General features: G+C 45.7%; 1 protein-coding gene across 20 annotated transcripts in view; it reads left to right on the top strand.

Moving 5' to 3' along the window:
* Positions 1–573: 573 nt before the first annotated feature.
* Positions 574–14,464, top strand: part of PDLIM5 (PDZ and LIM domain 5) — a 132,026-nt gene continuing 118,135 nt past the window's right edge. For 8 of the 20 annotated variants that reach the window (XM_075090817.1, XM_075090815.1, XM_075090813.1 and 5 more), the window contains exons 1-2: positions 603–692; positions 3,736–3,871. In XM_075090817.1, the coding sequence (XP_074946918.1) occupies positions 3,776–3,871 (96 nt within the window). In that variant the 5' untranslated portion in view covers positions 603–692; positions 3,736–3,775. Of the gene's footprint in view, positions 771–2,203; positions 2,350–2,697; positions 2,983–3,735; positions 3,872–14,464 lie in introns of those variants that run through there. The other 12 variants (XM_075090814.1, XM_075090831.1, XM_075090823.1 and 9 more) reach the window with 8 other exon arrangements.

Here is a 14,464-nt window from a genome sequence, read left to right as displayed (position 1 = left end):
TGTGAGCTGAATTTATTCATGGCCATTTTACAGCCATTTGTCTTGTGCCAGCATTCTGTTTTAGCTTGAGCAGCTCTTCTGCCTCACTGCTGTTCCCCACCTGGATGCGCCTCAGGAGGCGAGCATTCCCCTGTCGGTCCTCACGTTGCTCCACGTTAAATGAAACAAACCCTTTCTCTTTTCGCAAGGTCTCCTGCCCTGTTGCAGGCTGCCCCCACAGCCGTAGCAGCGTACGTGGGGCTGTACTGATGGGAATGTCGGTTTGGTACAGCGGGGGGCTGCCTGGGGGCACTTTGGGGCCCCTTTGCTTCCCCCAGCACCCCTTCCCTCAGGGCAGCGGCACACGGAGAGCCGGCACCCCTCCCCGCTCGCCCTTTGCCTTCCACAGGTGCGCCTCGCTTATTTCCGTGTCAAGCAAACGTGGAGGAAAAAGCGTGCATTTCTCTATTAAGAAAATAACGAATGGGGGCCGCCCGGGCACGGTGGGCTTGAGTCTTCCCAGCCCCTGCTGGGCGCCGGGCTCCGTCCCGCCGCCGCCGGGCTGGGCCGGGCCGGGCCGGGCAGGGCCGGGCCGGGCCGGGGGAGGAGCGGCGGGAGGCGGAAGTGAAAACAAGAGCGGGGGGACGGGGCCGCCGCCTCCCAGACGCGCCGCGGGTGTCCTCGCCTCTCCGCGCCCTGCACCGCGCCGCCGGGTGAGTGCCGGCGTGGGGGGAAGCCAAAGACGGGGTGGTGCGGGAAAAGAAGGCGGCGGGGGAGCAAAAAGTCAGCAGGTTGGAGAGGGTTTTTTTAAGCTTCACAGTGCTTGTTTTAATTTATTTTCGTTTTAATTTAAGTTTTGGGTTTTTTTTAAGCCGTGCGTGGGGTTTGTGGCGGGCTGGGGAGCGCCGGGCCGGGGCTGTCGGCGGTGCCCGCGGGCAGTGGCCGGCCCCGGGGGCAGCGCCTCGGAGCGCCCGTGGGGTGAGCCTTGACCCGCGGCTGTGGGGCACCTGTGGGCGCCTTGCCCTGGGCCGAGCGTGCTGGGGTGCCTGTGGGGCTGCTCGGGCGCGGGGCTCTGGGGTGCCTGGGTCCCCAGGCTTTGTGGCACCCCGTGGGGCTGCGCGCCGGGGTGCCTCTGGGGCTCCCTGGGTCTGGGGCTGTGGGGGCGCCTTGGATCGAGACCCAGCGCTCCGTGGGGCTGTCTGGTCCCCCGGGCTGCGGTGGCCGTGGGGCTCCTCGTCCGGGGTGCTTAGAGGGTTTTGGTGGGGGAGCTGGGAAAAGGGGGTGCTGGGAGGCACAGGGTCCTGTGGTGGTGCTGCCCCCCCCCCCCCCTCCTTCGGCACACCCACCCCTCCCTGGGGGCAGGAGAACCCCACTAGCCACCCCGGGTGTCTGTGCCCTGGTGGCAGTGGTGAAGGTGAGCTTTTCTGCCTGGGTTTTGAAATTCCCCCTCCCAGAAGTAGATCCACCAAGTGTTTGATCATCTAAATGAAAGTTGCACAATTTCACCCTTAGCTGGTTTGTTTGCACAATGCTCCCCCATGAAGCGGGTTAGTGGGTTGCAGTACTTTCTCTTAGATGTTGCTCTAGCAATTTGTTAAATCAAACTTTGGAGAGATCTCCTTTGTCTGCTGTTCCTTCTGGTGTATCTGTGAGCCTAAAGGTGCAGACATGGCAGAATCGAGGGGGTGAGAAAGGAAAGATGAGTGATGCTAAGAGTGATGCATGGCATTTCAGCATGCAGTCTCTTCCCTTCTATTTGTAATTGCTACAAATGAAAAAGAGCAGTATTCTTTTTCTAATATACCTTAATCTTTACCTGGATCTCTTATTGTAACTGTTACTCAGGTTTGGGTTTTGTTTTTTTTTTTTTTAAAAAAGGCACTACAGCAGTGCTTCAGTTTTGACTGACAGGTAAAGTCTCCTGCCTGTGCTGGTGAACTGCGTATGTGGTGGTGGCTAGGTGCGGTTTGCTTTTCTGCAGTCTCTAATTTATAGTGACCTGTCACTGCGGTAGATTTCATTTAGAAGGAATGACAAGAATTCATATTTTTATATGGAAAGAAATCTGTGACTAATTGAAATCTCCTTTTTAGAAGGAATTCAGTGCACAGAGCGATTAAACGAGTTGTGGTTCTCACTTTAGTGGTGAGTGAGTTCCCTGAGAATCCTAGCTCAAACCTGGTGGAGGCTTTTTGCTGCCTTTTTTTTTTTCCTTTCTCTTCAGCCACATGAACGCTCAGCGGTGTGCTTTTCCCCCTCCGTACGCTGGTGCTTGCTGAGACTTTTAGGGGTGGGTTGAGTCAGCGCCTGGGGTCGGAGCTGCCCCTTTGCTGGATGCCAGTAGGCAGGGGCACGTCAGGAACTGCCCAGGTACCCAGGCACCTCTGTTACTAGCTCTGAGTTCTGCTTCCTAATATGTATCTTGTTCTGCCCAATGCCAGCAGTCCTGTTCTGGTTACCTGAGCAGCCATCGGTGTGCGTAAGGTTTGCCATTTGATTTAGAAACAGGTCTGAGCAGTGGATCTCCACGGCTCTGGGAGGTGAACCCAGAAACGTGTGTTGCTGATGGCTGTCCCGGAGTGACATTAAATGTCCTTCCCTGCACCTGCGGGGGCTGTGCGACAGCCCCGCTCTGAAGGCCAGCTCCAGGCTGGGCTGCGTTTGCAACGATCGGCTGCCTCCAAAAAAATAACACCCACCACCCCGCAAAGTATGGACAGGTAAAACTGGGCTTTGCAGAGCTCGGCGTGGTTTGCAGCCCGCCTGCTGCTGCCTGAGTGAAGGTCCACCTTAAATGTCCCTATACGAGTATGGAATCTGGCTGTGCCCCGGTGTAGTCTTACACCAGCCCGCCCTGGTGTGCTCCTGCCTGGCTTCAACCATACAAAAATAGACGGGATCCACTACCTAAGATGTCATTGTAACGTTACTTATCTGAGGTGAAACTGAAGCCCTTATCTTTGACGCTGAACAGCAATTAAGTGCCTCGGTTGCCTTTTAAAGGTAATTTGTTGCCCACGTTTGTGGAGAGGGGAGGGAGGTGCTCGGGTTTTGCTTTGGCTTTGCTGCCTCAGCGTTAAGCTGTTCCCGTGAGTATTTCGCTTCAGTTCACAGCTTTCATTTGAGGGTTGGTTTTAATATCTGCTTTGTCTGTAGCATTGTTCTACCAATGCGAAACTACGCTATAAAAATAAAAAAAGTCATAGGGATGTTATTTTCTTCTGATTAACTTCAAAGTTATGATATTTTGGCATTGTTTTGAAACTGTCAAGACATAATGTGTTTAGAAACAAGCTTTGAGCTGATGACATGGCACCATATGATATTTGTTTTGTTAGAAATGAATATGCCAGTAGTGCTAATTTCTTCCATACTTGGGTTTAAGGGATACTATCAATTCATGCTTGTCTCAGCGTTGGCTTTTTTTTAAGATGAGCTTTAGTATTGGGTGGTTTCCCCTCCCTAGTATTTCATTCGTAAGAAGTAGTTGTCAAACATCTCAGCACCACCAGTCCTTTAAAGTCCCAATTCCGTGTTACCAGTTCCCTAGTTTTGTTTTGTTCCTAAGCTGTGGAGGAGAACACTTGAGGAATACAAGTATGGACAGACCTGGTGTGTTTTGGTTGGTGTTTTTTTTTTTTTTTGGCTGTTTTTATTACTATGCAGGGGAACACAAGGAAAGAAGGCTTTCAAAAAGCTGAGCAGTGCCTTTTGTTTTTATCATCTTTACAGTAAAACTCTAATAATCTTCCACAGGCATCAGTTCTTTGGATTTGATCCTTGAATACTAAACATCATGAGCAACTACAGCGTGTCTTTGGTCGGCCCGGCTCCTTGGGGTTTCAGGCTTCAAGGGGGCAAGGATTTCAACATGCCTCTGTCTATCTCTCGGGTAAGTGCATTTGCTACTTTGCCTGCATGTGGGTATCTGTCATGCTGTGGCCGGCCTGCAACCTTCAGACATAAGTATGAAAAGTCATTAATTACAGATGCTGGGGCTCAACTTGCCCTGTGGCATGGAGGGCAGTTGCGGGGGGGAGGTGGGGAAATAAATCTTCTTTATTGTCTGAAGGCTCCAACAAAATTGTCTTAGGAAGGACATGTTCATTTGAAATGGTTGTTTTATCTGCATTTATTTATGCAACAAACAAAAGAAACCACCCTGAATTCCCCTGCCTGCTCCCGCCCAGAAAACAGAGATGCAGAGTTTGGAGGCTGGCAGGAAACAGGCAATTTTCTGTGCGGGGCTGAGCCTGTGCAGTTCAAATGGGAGGCAGTGGGGAAAAATCACTCATGTTACCCTTGTTTATTTGGCAGCTCTTAGCAGCTTGAGGATTTTCTGGTGTCTGTTCTTGCAAATCCCACTATTTACAATAAAAGGCTCTTAGATCACAGTAGTTGTAAATAGTGGTTCATCAATATATGCCTGAGTGAACATGCCAGTTTCTCACAAGCCCTCTATAGGGTATGTGCTGTGAACTGGTATTCAAAGGATTTGAGGAACTACGTCAAAACAAATGTGATCTTTGTACCCAGGCACTATCTAACTAGTTTCCTGCTTTAAAACTGTGTTTTCAGGGAAGGCTTGTCTTTCAGTGTGGGCCAAGTTTCAAAGCCTTCCTCAGGTGGCTGAAGCACTTCACATATAAAATATAGGGACAAATTTTGCAGTACTGCATTTGTAGAATTATTGGAAATCTCTGGGTAAAAAAACTGGTTCCTGATGGCTCTGTACCCTGGCACCTTTAAATTTGATTTGCAGTATGGAAGCATTTATGTACAAATGGCCCCTTGACAGCTCTCCTCCCCCTCCTCCATATTCATATAGTTTAGTGACAAAGATGAATTATTTTTTACACCTGTTGGGACTGCAGAATTGATACTGCCTTGGGAGACAGAGCAGGTTTCTATTTGGGTTTATGCATCATGACAATATTTTTAGCTAATCTCAACTAGCGATTCAAACTCTGCCAGCTCATTTGGACTTGGTTTATCATATCCACCTGTGGATTATCCTGGTGAAGTTAAAATACAGTTTGACTCCATAAAATTATTCTTGTATGGCTAAAGTGGACCGGAGAGCTGTAGAAATGCCTGTGTACAGAAGAATCAACTGATACCTGAGCCAAAAAGGGTTTGAAAAGAAGTTTATTCCTGAATTCCAGGGACTTTTAAGCTAAATTGTGATTCAGTTTCTTGTTCAGTAGCTGGTTACTCCTGCACTAATGAGAAATTTGAACTGGGGATGTGGATAGCACTCTTCTGATTTGACGGTAGAAGTGCTCTCATGACGAGGATTTGCAAAAGCATAGGCTCTTGCCTGTATAGGGTACTTGTGCTTGGTACTTGACGAGCAATTAAGCTCTGCAGGCAGTAGACCATAGTAAACAACTAGTTTTAGGAAAGGGAAGTACTTTTTTGTAGGGGCCTCTGCCATCCTGGAGATCTGGAGTGCAGTCCCACTGTAAGCAGGCTTCCCATCTAAAAGTTTCTAAAGAGGAAACATATGTTGGAATTAGCCTAGACTACTCCTTTATTGTAGGAATCAAATGTACTGTCGCACAGAGTAGCCTTGGGGAATTGGCCAAAATAGCTACGTATAAAAGCCTCAGTTATGGGATTCCCTAATGACAAATGTCAGCACCCGCAAGAGCAGAATGTAATGAAAGATGGGGACTGGGGTGGTTTGAGGGGGAAGCACAGTATCCAATCCACCTATTATACCTCAGCGCTGCTTCTCAGCTGTACTGTTTCTTCTTATTTGCAGTTAAAAGTATGCAAATTGTAGACTGCCTGGTGCTTCCCCCCCCCCCCCCCCCCCCCCCCCAGGATCAAAAAGTGCTTAGTTCTGGTATGCCAATCCAGCTTTGGCCCGATAGCTGGAAGAATTCAACACCGTGTTCCTGGTATGCTAGAACAGCACATACCATTCACCCCCCCTAGCCCTTCTTTTCCTGATGAAGCATAAATGCCTTCCTGTATCTGAAGACTGCTAATTAAATTATTTTAGCAAAACAGTAATGAGACAGCAGAATTATGTTCTTTGGCAAGGAGAACTTTTCTGGGTTGTGTTGTTTTTAATTTGTCCTCTAGATACTGTGGATGAGTCTGGCTGCGCTGCTGAGGGCTAATTTCCTGCTTTAGTTTAAAGTCCTTGAAATTAAGTTCAAATAAAGTACAGTTTACGAAGCACAGAAAATACACTGGCTTCTAAAGCTGTTTATCTGAAAAGCCAATCTCTCACTAATGATTTGAACAAATTAAGATCTCATACGGTTCCTCGGAGGAAGTAATTCGCCTGTGTACAGAATGTAATTTAAATGAGGATATTCCTTGCTGCCTCTGTAGGGTGAAACGAGCCTTTTTTGTGCTTTTCAGTAGAAATTCTTAGTGTCAGCTGAGGTGAAACAGGTTAACATTAATGCAGGGGTAGCAGTAACGTTTGATTTTTCACAAGCTAGTATACTGTAGACTAGTTGTAACATCATAACCAACAGCAACAGTTATTGCAGGGTTATGTCAGTCACTTAATATGGCTCTCTTAGTGCTTTAAAGTTGCTCCATGTACTTACACAGCTGTACCCATTTCATCGTAAGTAATATATGTGATGTTGGGGATATAGCCTTATAGTTAGTGGCATAAATCAGTACAAGAAAAATGCATGCAGCACTTGTTAGCTATACTTGTGTCTGGCTGGACTTCAGCGGGGTAGCTTTTCACGGTCGTCCTCCTCATCTTGCAAAGGCACCCGTCTGAGCCCTGCAGAGTGCCGTTACACAGGTCAGAAATTCAACATTGGGAAGCTGATGTGGGGTGGGAGCAGCGATGGGAGTGTGGTGGGGTGTAATGCCCTCGTGAAAGAGGGGTTGGTGGGAAAGAAGCTGCTCTGAAAGTAAAACAACTTGATCTTTACCCTTCAGCCAGGAACACAGGGTGGGCCTAGGTGGTAGATCTTCGTCCTTTATGAACAGCCAAGTGTTAAAGTGGCTCAGGCCACCACATGTAACTGTGCTGTAGGGCTTCCAGGTAGTTTATTGTGTAGTGGTACTCATAAAATGAGAGATTGCAAACTGGGACCAGTAAGCCTGCAGTGAAGAAGGTAGAAGTTAATGGAGCCAAGGTATGCAAGCTTAGATTGTTCCGAGTTGGTGTTCTTACATGTCCCCACGACATTTTATATTAATTAAAGAAGCAACTGTTCTCCTTATTCCTTCAAGACCTATGTTGTGATGCAAAACTGAAAAAATAGAGAGCTAGAGCAGATAAGAACAAATTACTGAGATGCAAGGTTAATGATGTTCTGGTAGCTGTAAAGTAGCTATTGTAGGAAATGACTAAGATTCAGACTTTTTCCCTAGGGAAGAAAAAACTTACTATCTGTCCATCTATCTGTAATATACGTAGTTATGTGAAATAACATTTGCCATAATGTGAGTGTCTTCATATGAATGAATTGGGTGCTTCTGAATCAACACAAGCCACCTAAAAATTGTGTCTCCATCTCCACCTGGTAGATTTGGGAGGTGTTGTCCCAACACTTTGTTGGCTACACTGCAAGAATTATGGGTCTTCCTTATTTCTCCATTATTTTTAAAAAAAATTATTTCCAAGTTGCCGGATGGTCTGCTAAACACCAGCTGGGTCAAAAAAGACTATTGGACCAAAATAATTGCAGCTGGGTTATTTTGTTTTTAATCATGATTGCTTATAATAAGGGATCTGCTATTGCTGATATCCATGTAGATAAATGCTACTAACGCTAGGGATATGTCCAGTTTGGGAATAACATTGGTCTATACTCAATACATCTTTGCCTTCTAGGTTTGTTTGTGCAAGGGTTTGTTTCTTCTGCTGAATTAGAATAAAGAAATGCAGTTTCGGTGATAAAGTATTCCAAACATGCTGCTAGGTAGGATTCCTGAGTGGCTCTTGAACATGCTAAGTATTATATTTACAGAATTTGGGGTTAATGATACCTATAACATGGGCTATGTTGTTTACGTGCAACACAGCAGCTTTTAAAACAATACACACTTATTTAGAGTTTGAATTAACATTATATTTGCTCTGCTTTAAGGACTGGGAACTAACTAACTCCCAATCAACATAATCAGAATAAACTCAGTAAGCCTGACTGTAGCATTAGAATTGTCAAAACTGCTGTCCTCTGCAGATTGAAATAAATAGCATTTGGTATCGATGATGTATTTTGTTATGTTGTGATGATCTGTGAGAGGTTTAGATATTTGTTGTAAATGTGTGCTGGAAATGTTTGTAGCCTATCAAAATTTTTGTGCTGCAGTCTCTAAACGGTGCTTGTTTCTGTTTTATGGCAGTATTTACCACTAGAAACAGGAAAATACTGAAGTGCAACTATAGTTTGAGCAGTACTGTAGCCCATGTGCAATATATACCCTCCCACCTAATGCAAATACATAGGATGTTTTCTTGTATTTAAAAGTTACTTTTTTGTTCAATCCTGGTCTTTCTCTTCCCGTAAGAATTAAATGGAATATGGTCATCTTCAAATGCTTGACCTGACTGACAGCTCTGTTTTTCTACTGCAACTTCTTTCAGTGTGTTTCCTCCAGCCCCTCTGCCAGCTTCTTCTGCTTCACTGGTCACTTTGCCTCTTCAAAAAAAACAAAGCAAACAAAAAAACCCCCTTAGAAATAGCCCCTTCTTTTTGCAGTCTTTCAGTTTTTGTTATTTCATCTGTTTCAAGGATGTTTTTCTGTGTTGTTGTTGCAAGCTTATAGTTGATGGAAGACTTGTGATAATAAATCTGTCAGCAAGTACTATGCCCAGGGAGCAGGTGGAAGAGCAGCCCACCTTGGGATGAAGTAGGGAATGCATGTGCAGCACACCAGCTGCTCAGCATTCATCCCATGTGAGTATACTGACATTCTCCATACTGGTATCGGGAGGTTGCTGTCAGAGGAGTTGTCTCCTCTGCTCTCCTACCTTCCTTCCTTACTGCCCAGGTACATACATGGTTACCCAGTAACTTGTCCACGTGGCTGGAGCATGTGTAATTGGTTTTGCACAGTGTTCGCTTATTCAGGGGTTTGGCCTTTGGCCTTCTGAATATTTGGAAGCAAGCAATTTTCAAGTCATTAACATCTATGAAGATCATGTTAATGAGAAGAGAATAAAGGAAAATGATGCTTTGGACCTAGAGCATGTCTCTATGATTCTATGAATCAAAGCTATGTCCTGAGTTGGAAGGGACCCACAAAGATCATCAAGTCCAACTCCTGTCCCTGCATAGGGCAATCCCCAAATTCATACCACATGTCTGAGGGCATTGTCCAAGTGCTGCTTGAATATTGTCAGGCTTGGTGCTGTGATGACCTCCCTGGGGAGCCTGTTCCAGTGTTCCCACCCTCTGGGTGAAGAACCTTTTCCTAATTCCCAACCTAAACCTCCCCTGGCACATCTTCCTGCCGTTCCCTTGGGTCCTGTCATTGGTCACCAGAGAGGAGATCGGTGCCTGCCCCTCCTCCTCCTCCTCCCCTTGTGAGGAAGCTGTAGACCACAAGGAGGTCTGCCCTCAGCCTTCTCTTCTCGAGGCTGAATAAAGCAAGTGACTTTAGCTGCTCCTCATACTGCTTCCCCTCTAAACCCTTCACCAACTTTGTGGCCCTCCTCTGGACGCTCTCTAGTAGATTTATATACTTAATGTACTGTGGCACCCAAAACTGCACCCAGCACTCGAGGTGAGGCCACACCAGCGCAGAGCAGAGTGGGACAATCATCCCCCTCGTCCGGCTGCAATGCAGGGCCTGATGCCCCTCAGGACACGGTTGGCCCACTTGGCTGCCAGGACACACTGTTGGCTCATGTCCAGCTTGCCATTGACCAGAACCCCCAGGTCCCTCTCTGCAGGGCTGCTCTCCAGCCTCTCATTCCCCAGTCTGTATGTACAGCCAGGGTTGCCCTGCCCCAGGTGCAAAATCCAGCATTTGCCCTTGTTAAACTTCATACGGTTGGTGACTGCCCAGCTCTCCAGTCTGTCCAGACCGCCCTGCAGGGTCTCTCTGCCCTTGAGAGTGTCAACAGCTCCTCCCAATTTTGTGTCATCAGCAAACTTAATTAGTATTCCTTCCAGCCCTGCATCCAAGTCATTTTTGAAGACATTAAAGAACATCGGCCCTAAGGGGGATCCTTGCAGAACCCCGCTAGTGACTGGCCACCAGTCCATGTAACCCCATTTACTATGACCCTTTGAGCCTGACCCGTCAGCCAGTTGCTCACCCACCGCATTATGTGTTTGTCTAGCTGTACGCTGGGCATTTTGTCCTGGAGGATGCTGAGAGAGACAGTATTGAAAGCTTTACTGAAATCCGGAAAGATCACATCAGCTGGCTTCCCTTGGTCAGCTAGGTGGGCAACCTTGTCATAGAAGGTTATTAAGTTTGTTAAGCAGGACTTTCCCCTTGTGAACCTGTGCTGGGTGGGACCAATGACTGCGTTGTCTTTCAGGTGTTTTTCAATAACTGCCAGAATAATCTTCTCCACAATTTTGCCAGGCACAGAGGTTGCCCACACTGTTACCATTCTTGAAGACTGGGACAACGTTTGCCAGCTTCCAGTCAACTGGGACCTCTCCAGATTCCCAAAAGCATTGAAAAATCATTGAGAGGTCTCACTATGAGATCAGCCAGCTCTTTATGTACCCTTGGATGAAGCCTGTCAGGCCCCTTTGACTTACAGGGATCCAGCTGGAGCAGAAAGTCCCGCACAAGTTCAGGGTTGTTTGGGAGTTTATTGTTCCCACAGTCATGGTTCTCTAGCCCAGGCCTCTGGGGGTCCCAGATCCCATAATCAGTGTAAAGACCAAGAAGAAGAAAGCTTTAAATGTCTCTGCCTTGTCTCTGTCCCTGTTTGTGAGGTGACCATGGTCATCAGGTAACGGGCCAATGTTATTTCTGGCCTGCTTTTTGCCATTAACATATTTTAAAAAAGCCTTTTTTATTGTCCCTCATGCTACTGGCCAGCTTCAACTCCAGTTGAACTTCAGCTGCACAAATTTCCTCCCTACAAGTGGCAAAATTGGTTAGTCTGGCTGAGCCTCTTGCCCTTGTGTTTGTGTGTGAATTGTTTCATTAAGCCACATGTGTCATTTCCAGTAAAATCAAGTTTTGTGTAAGTATGAAATAAGTTATTGTGGTGGGGGACTGGGGAAATGGTCTTTCAAGCAGGCATGTGAAATAGGAGAGAAACGCTAGAACAACTGGCCTGTGATAATTGTGTCGGTAACTTTATGCTTCATCCTGGAAGCTACGGAGAGCTACGAACTAAGCCCTAACTGGCAGCTGCTAGCATTGCTGTGCTGGTTTGGTTTGCTACCAAGTTGTGATGGTTTGCACAAAATACAGCTGAAAATGTATTCCACTACTGCTACTTCCTGACACAGGGTCAGAGATACCAGCAGAGGTGACAGGACTTACCTGCTGATCCTGCTCCTGGGACAATAAATGCTGCAATTTATTGGAACTGTCAGCGCTTATGAAATGGCTGGGATTAGCCAAGACATAAAGCAAGAAGTTATTCTGTTCTGTTTAATTCTGTTTACAAGATGTGGTTTACTGAAAAAAAATACTTAAAATGACAAATGAGCTACTAGTGCCAAAGTCTGCATCCTCTCCATGCCCAGTCCCGAGGGAGCAGAGGTTTTTCTTTGGGAAATGAGTGGAATATGGACAATTATAAAGCTCCCAGCCGCACAAGTGGTTTAGTATGAGTGACTTCTCTGAAAGTCGTGTGTTGGTGAGTGCTTCAGAGTTTGTGTAGTTGCCTGCAAGCAACGTCCTCCTTTAGAGAGCTCCTCAGTTTAACTTGAAGATGGACAGAGATCAATTGGTACAGATGTAATTTCCCAACTGCCTCTTTTCCCACCACTATTTAACCTCTTTGTGCTGAAAACTGGGAAAAGGGCTGTTTTCACTGACTGTTTGTTTTCCTTCCCTTGTCTATTCTGCTATACAGTTTAAAGCAAGACAGACCATGAATGGAGTGGGGTTGGGAAGAAGGAGGGTGTGGGGGACAAGAGGCAGAAGAAAAGTGTCTGCATCTCATCTGTTCATGACCCTATTTGTCAGACAACTTCCTCCAACCAAGTAGGAAGCTAACTAATTTTAAAATAGTTCCCCTACTGATGTCATTCCCCCAAAAGTGAAGCTGGCTATCCTTTGGAGGGGGAAAAGGAACCAAAGAGCTTGTAGCTGAGGAATATCTGATGTGATGTGTCAACATATTCTTTTTAAATTAAAAAATGCTGGTAACTCTTTTTCCCCTTATAAGTGACAGTATGATGAGTACAAGCTAAATACTTCATGATCGAAAAACTAAAGTATTTGTTTGCAGTGTCTGCTTCTCAAAGACAGATGTAGTGAAAAAATAAACTCTGATTAGATGTTCAGAGCAGATGCAAAATTGGCAGTCCTTCCAGAGGCCAAAGCGCGGGACCATTTATTGACTAGTAACTGCAAAAAAATTAGGCATGTTTTCTTTGCAAGTATCTGGCCCTGGAGGCCTGACAACTTCTGTTGATTTCCCCACTGTTTGGCGATGCTATTTTTAGTGTAACTGTTTTTCTCATTATTCATTGGCCGATGGCTATCAGAAGGCATTGTGAGAAGAGACATGGTGTTGAATGGTTTGTTTGTTTCGCCTTGGTATGGAGCCAGGAGATAACATTGTTGGCTTTTTGTTTTTTCATTTGTTTTGACTTTTTAAGAATAGATTTCATATGTTATCAATATAAGGGAAAGTGTGAGAGAAAACTGTCTCTCGTGTGCCTAAAGCAGTGGAAATATGGGAAAGGTGATATTCCTCCTACCAGTGGTCAAAAAGAAAAAAAAATTGAGGCTGAGGTTTGTTGGAACAAATATGAGAAATGGAAGTACGTTTACTTCCATAGGTGGCTGTTACAAGAATGGAGACAGAAGGAAAGGAGGCCAATACTAAGGCCAGTGTTACATGTCTTTGAATGGCTCGAGTCTTCAGGGCAGTAGAAGTAGGGAAAATATGATAAAAGTATCTGTTCAGGTTCCCTTACTATAAGAAGTCTTCAAGCTGAATTTGTGGTGAGAGTTGCTATCTTTTCTTAGAAGAGTTGACATGGGTGGAATTAAAAAAGCTATGGATGTTTGGCACAGAGTCCTCTGAGGTGCAAGTAGCTTTACTTACTGTGTTGACTTAAAGCCTTGCTTGTGTTAGGGAGTTTGTACTGTCCTGCTCCTCTGATGTGTGATGCTGAAGGCAGAGCTGATGGTTAAGAGGTTGAGTGTCACTAACTCGGCTACCCTGGTTTCAACGCAGACAAGCTACTGCTGTAAGTGTATCAGTAGGTGACGGTGGGCTGTACGGGTCTAGATTAGGGCTATGATGGTCTTCTCAGACAAGTTTGCTGGTAGATCAAGTTTGTAAGTATGTTCACTTTCAGGAACTGTTTGGGAAAGGGTTTTGTTCAGGAGCATGGTCATGCTGGCAATGCTGTGCTGTGGCAGTTTGGTCTCATCTCAAGAGGAGATGAAAAAGAAGGCATTAGGAGCTTGTATTATGTTTGTGCTGTAAGAGCAGCCTGTCTAATGACTTGCTTAAAGTTAGATACGTACAGAAATGAAGTTCAGGGAAAAGTAGGAATAGGGACAGTGTGGATGCTGTTAGGTTTGGTACAGCTGTGAGGGGGGGGAGGCGCTACTCTGTGACTGACTGCTACTCACGCACCGGCAGCTGCATGTGTTGGACACTTTTGCAGAACGGACCTGTTTCAAGTTGGGCAATAAAGGCCACCCTTACTGGACAGGCTGTAAAAAGTCTGATTTAAATGACTTGTGTAATGCTGCACAGGGGTATTCCACCCTCTTTTTCCATTTCTTTGTTTCATTCATCACTCATCTTTCAACAGTGCCAGTTAGTGGGATGTTGTCCCCCACACAGTAGCTTTTCATAGTTTTGTCATTTTGAGAACACCAGTGCAGTTCCCACCACATAGTCTCTTGTGTATGCTGACCCAAGTAGGGGAGTAGTCAGGGGACAAAAGACTGTGTTATAAATTGAAGACTGTATCGTGATTAACACCCTCTAAGCAGCTGATTAAGTGCTGCACCAATGGAATATACTCCGTAGTTTCGATGTGAAGTACTATACAGCCGCAGAGCACAAAGGTACTTCTGCTGTCAATCCCTTGTTTTTACTTAACAGGGAAAGCAGTAGTCTTCATTGTTTTACAGTCCAGAAAACTTGGATTTAAATTAATAATTCTGTGACACCTGGGTGACTGTTCTGGCTGTATACTATCAAGCTTCAAGATGTACCAAGTGTTGAGTCCCAACTCAAAACAGGAAGATGCTGTGCATTCCTTAAGAGACTGGTGTCTTTTCTTTTAATGTAGGCCAGAAAATTTCAAGTAGAATAGTCCGTAATATTTTCCTGTTACGGATTATTGTGATTGTTAGAGTTTCTATTTCATTCTGA

Source organism: Phalacrocorax aristotelis, chromosome 4 (assembly GCF_949628215.1).
Source record: "Phalacrocorax aristotelis chromosome 4, bGulAri2.1, whole genome shotgun sequence".
In the NCBI taxonomy this organism is placed as follows: Eukaryota; Metazoa; Chordata; class Aves; order Suliformes; family Phalacrocoracidae; genus Phalacrocorax; species Phalacrocorax aristotelis.
Note: the sequence above shows the minus strand (reverse complement) of the source record. Positions and strands in the feature narration are given on the sequence as shown.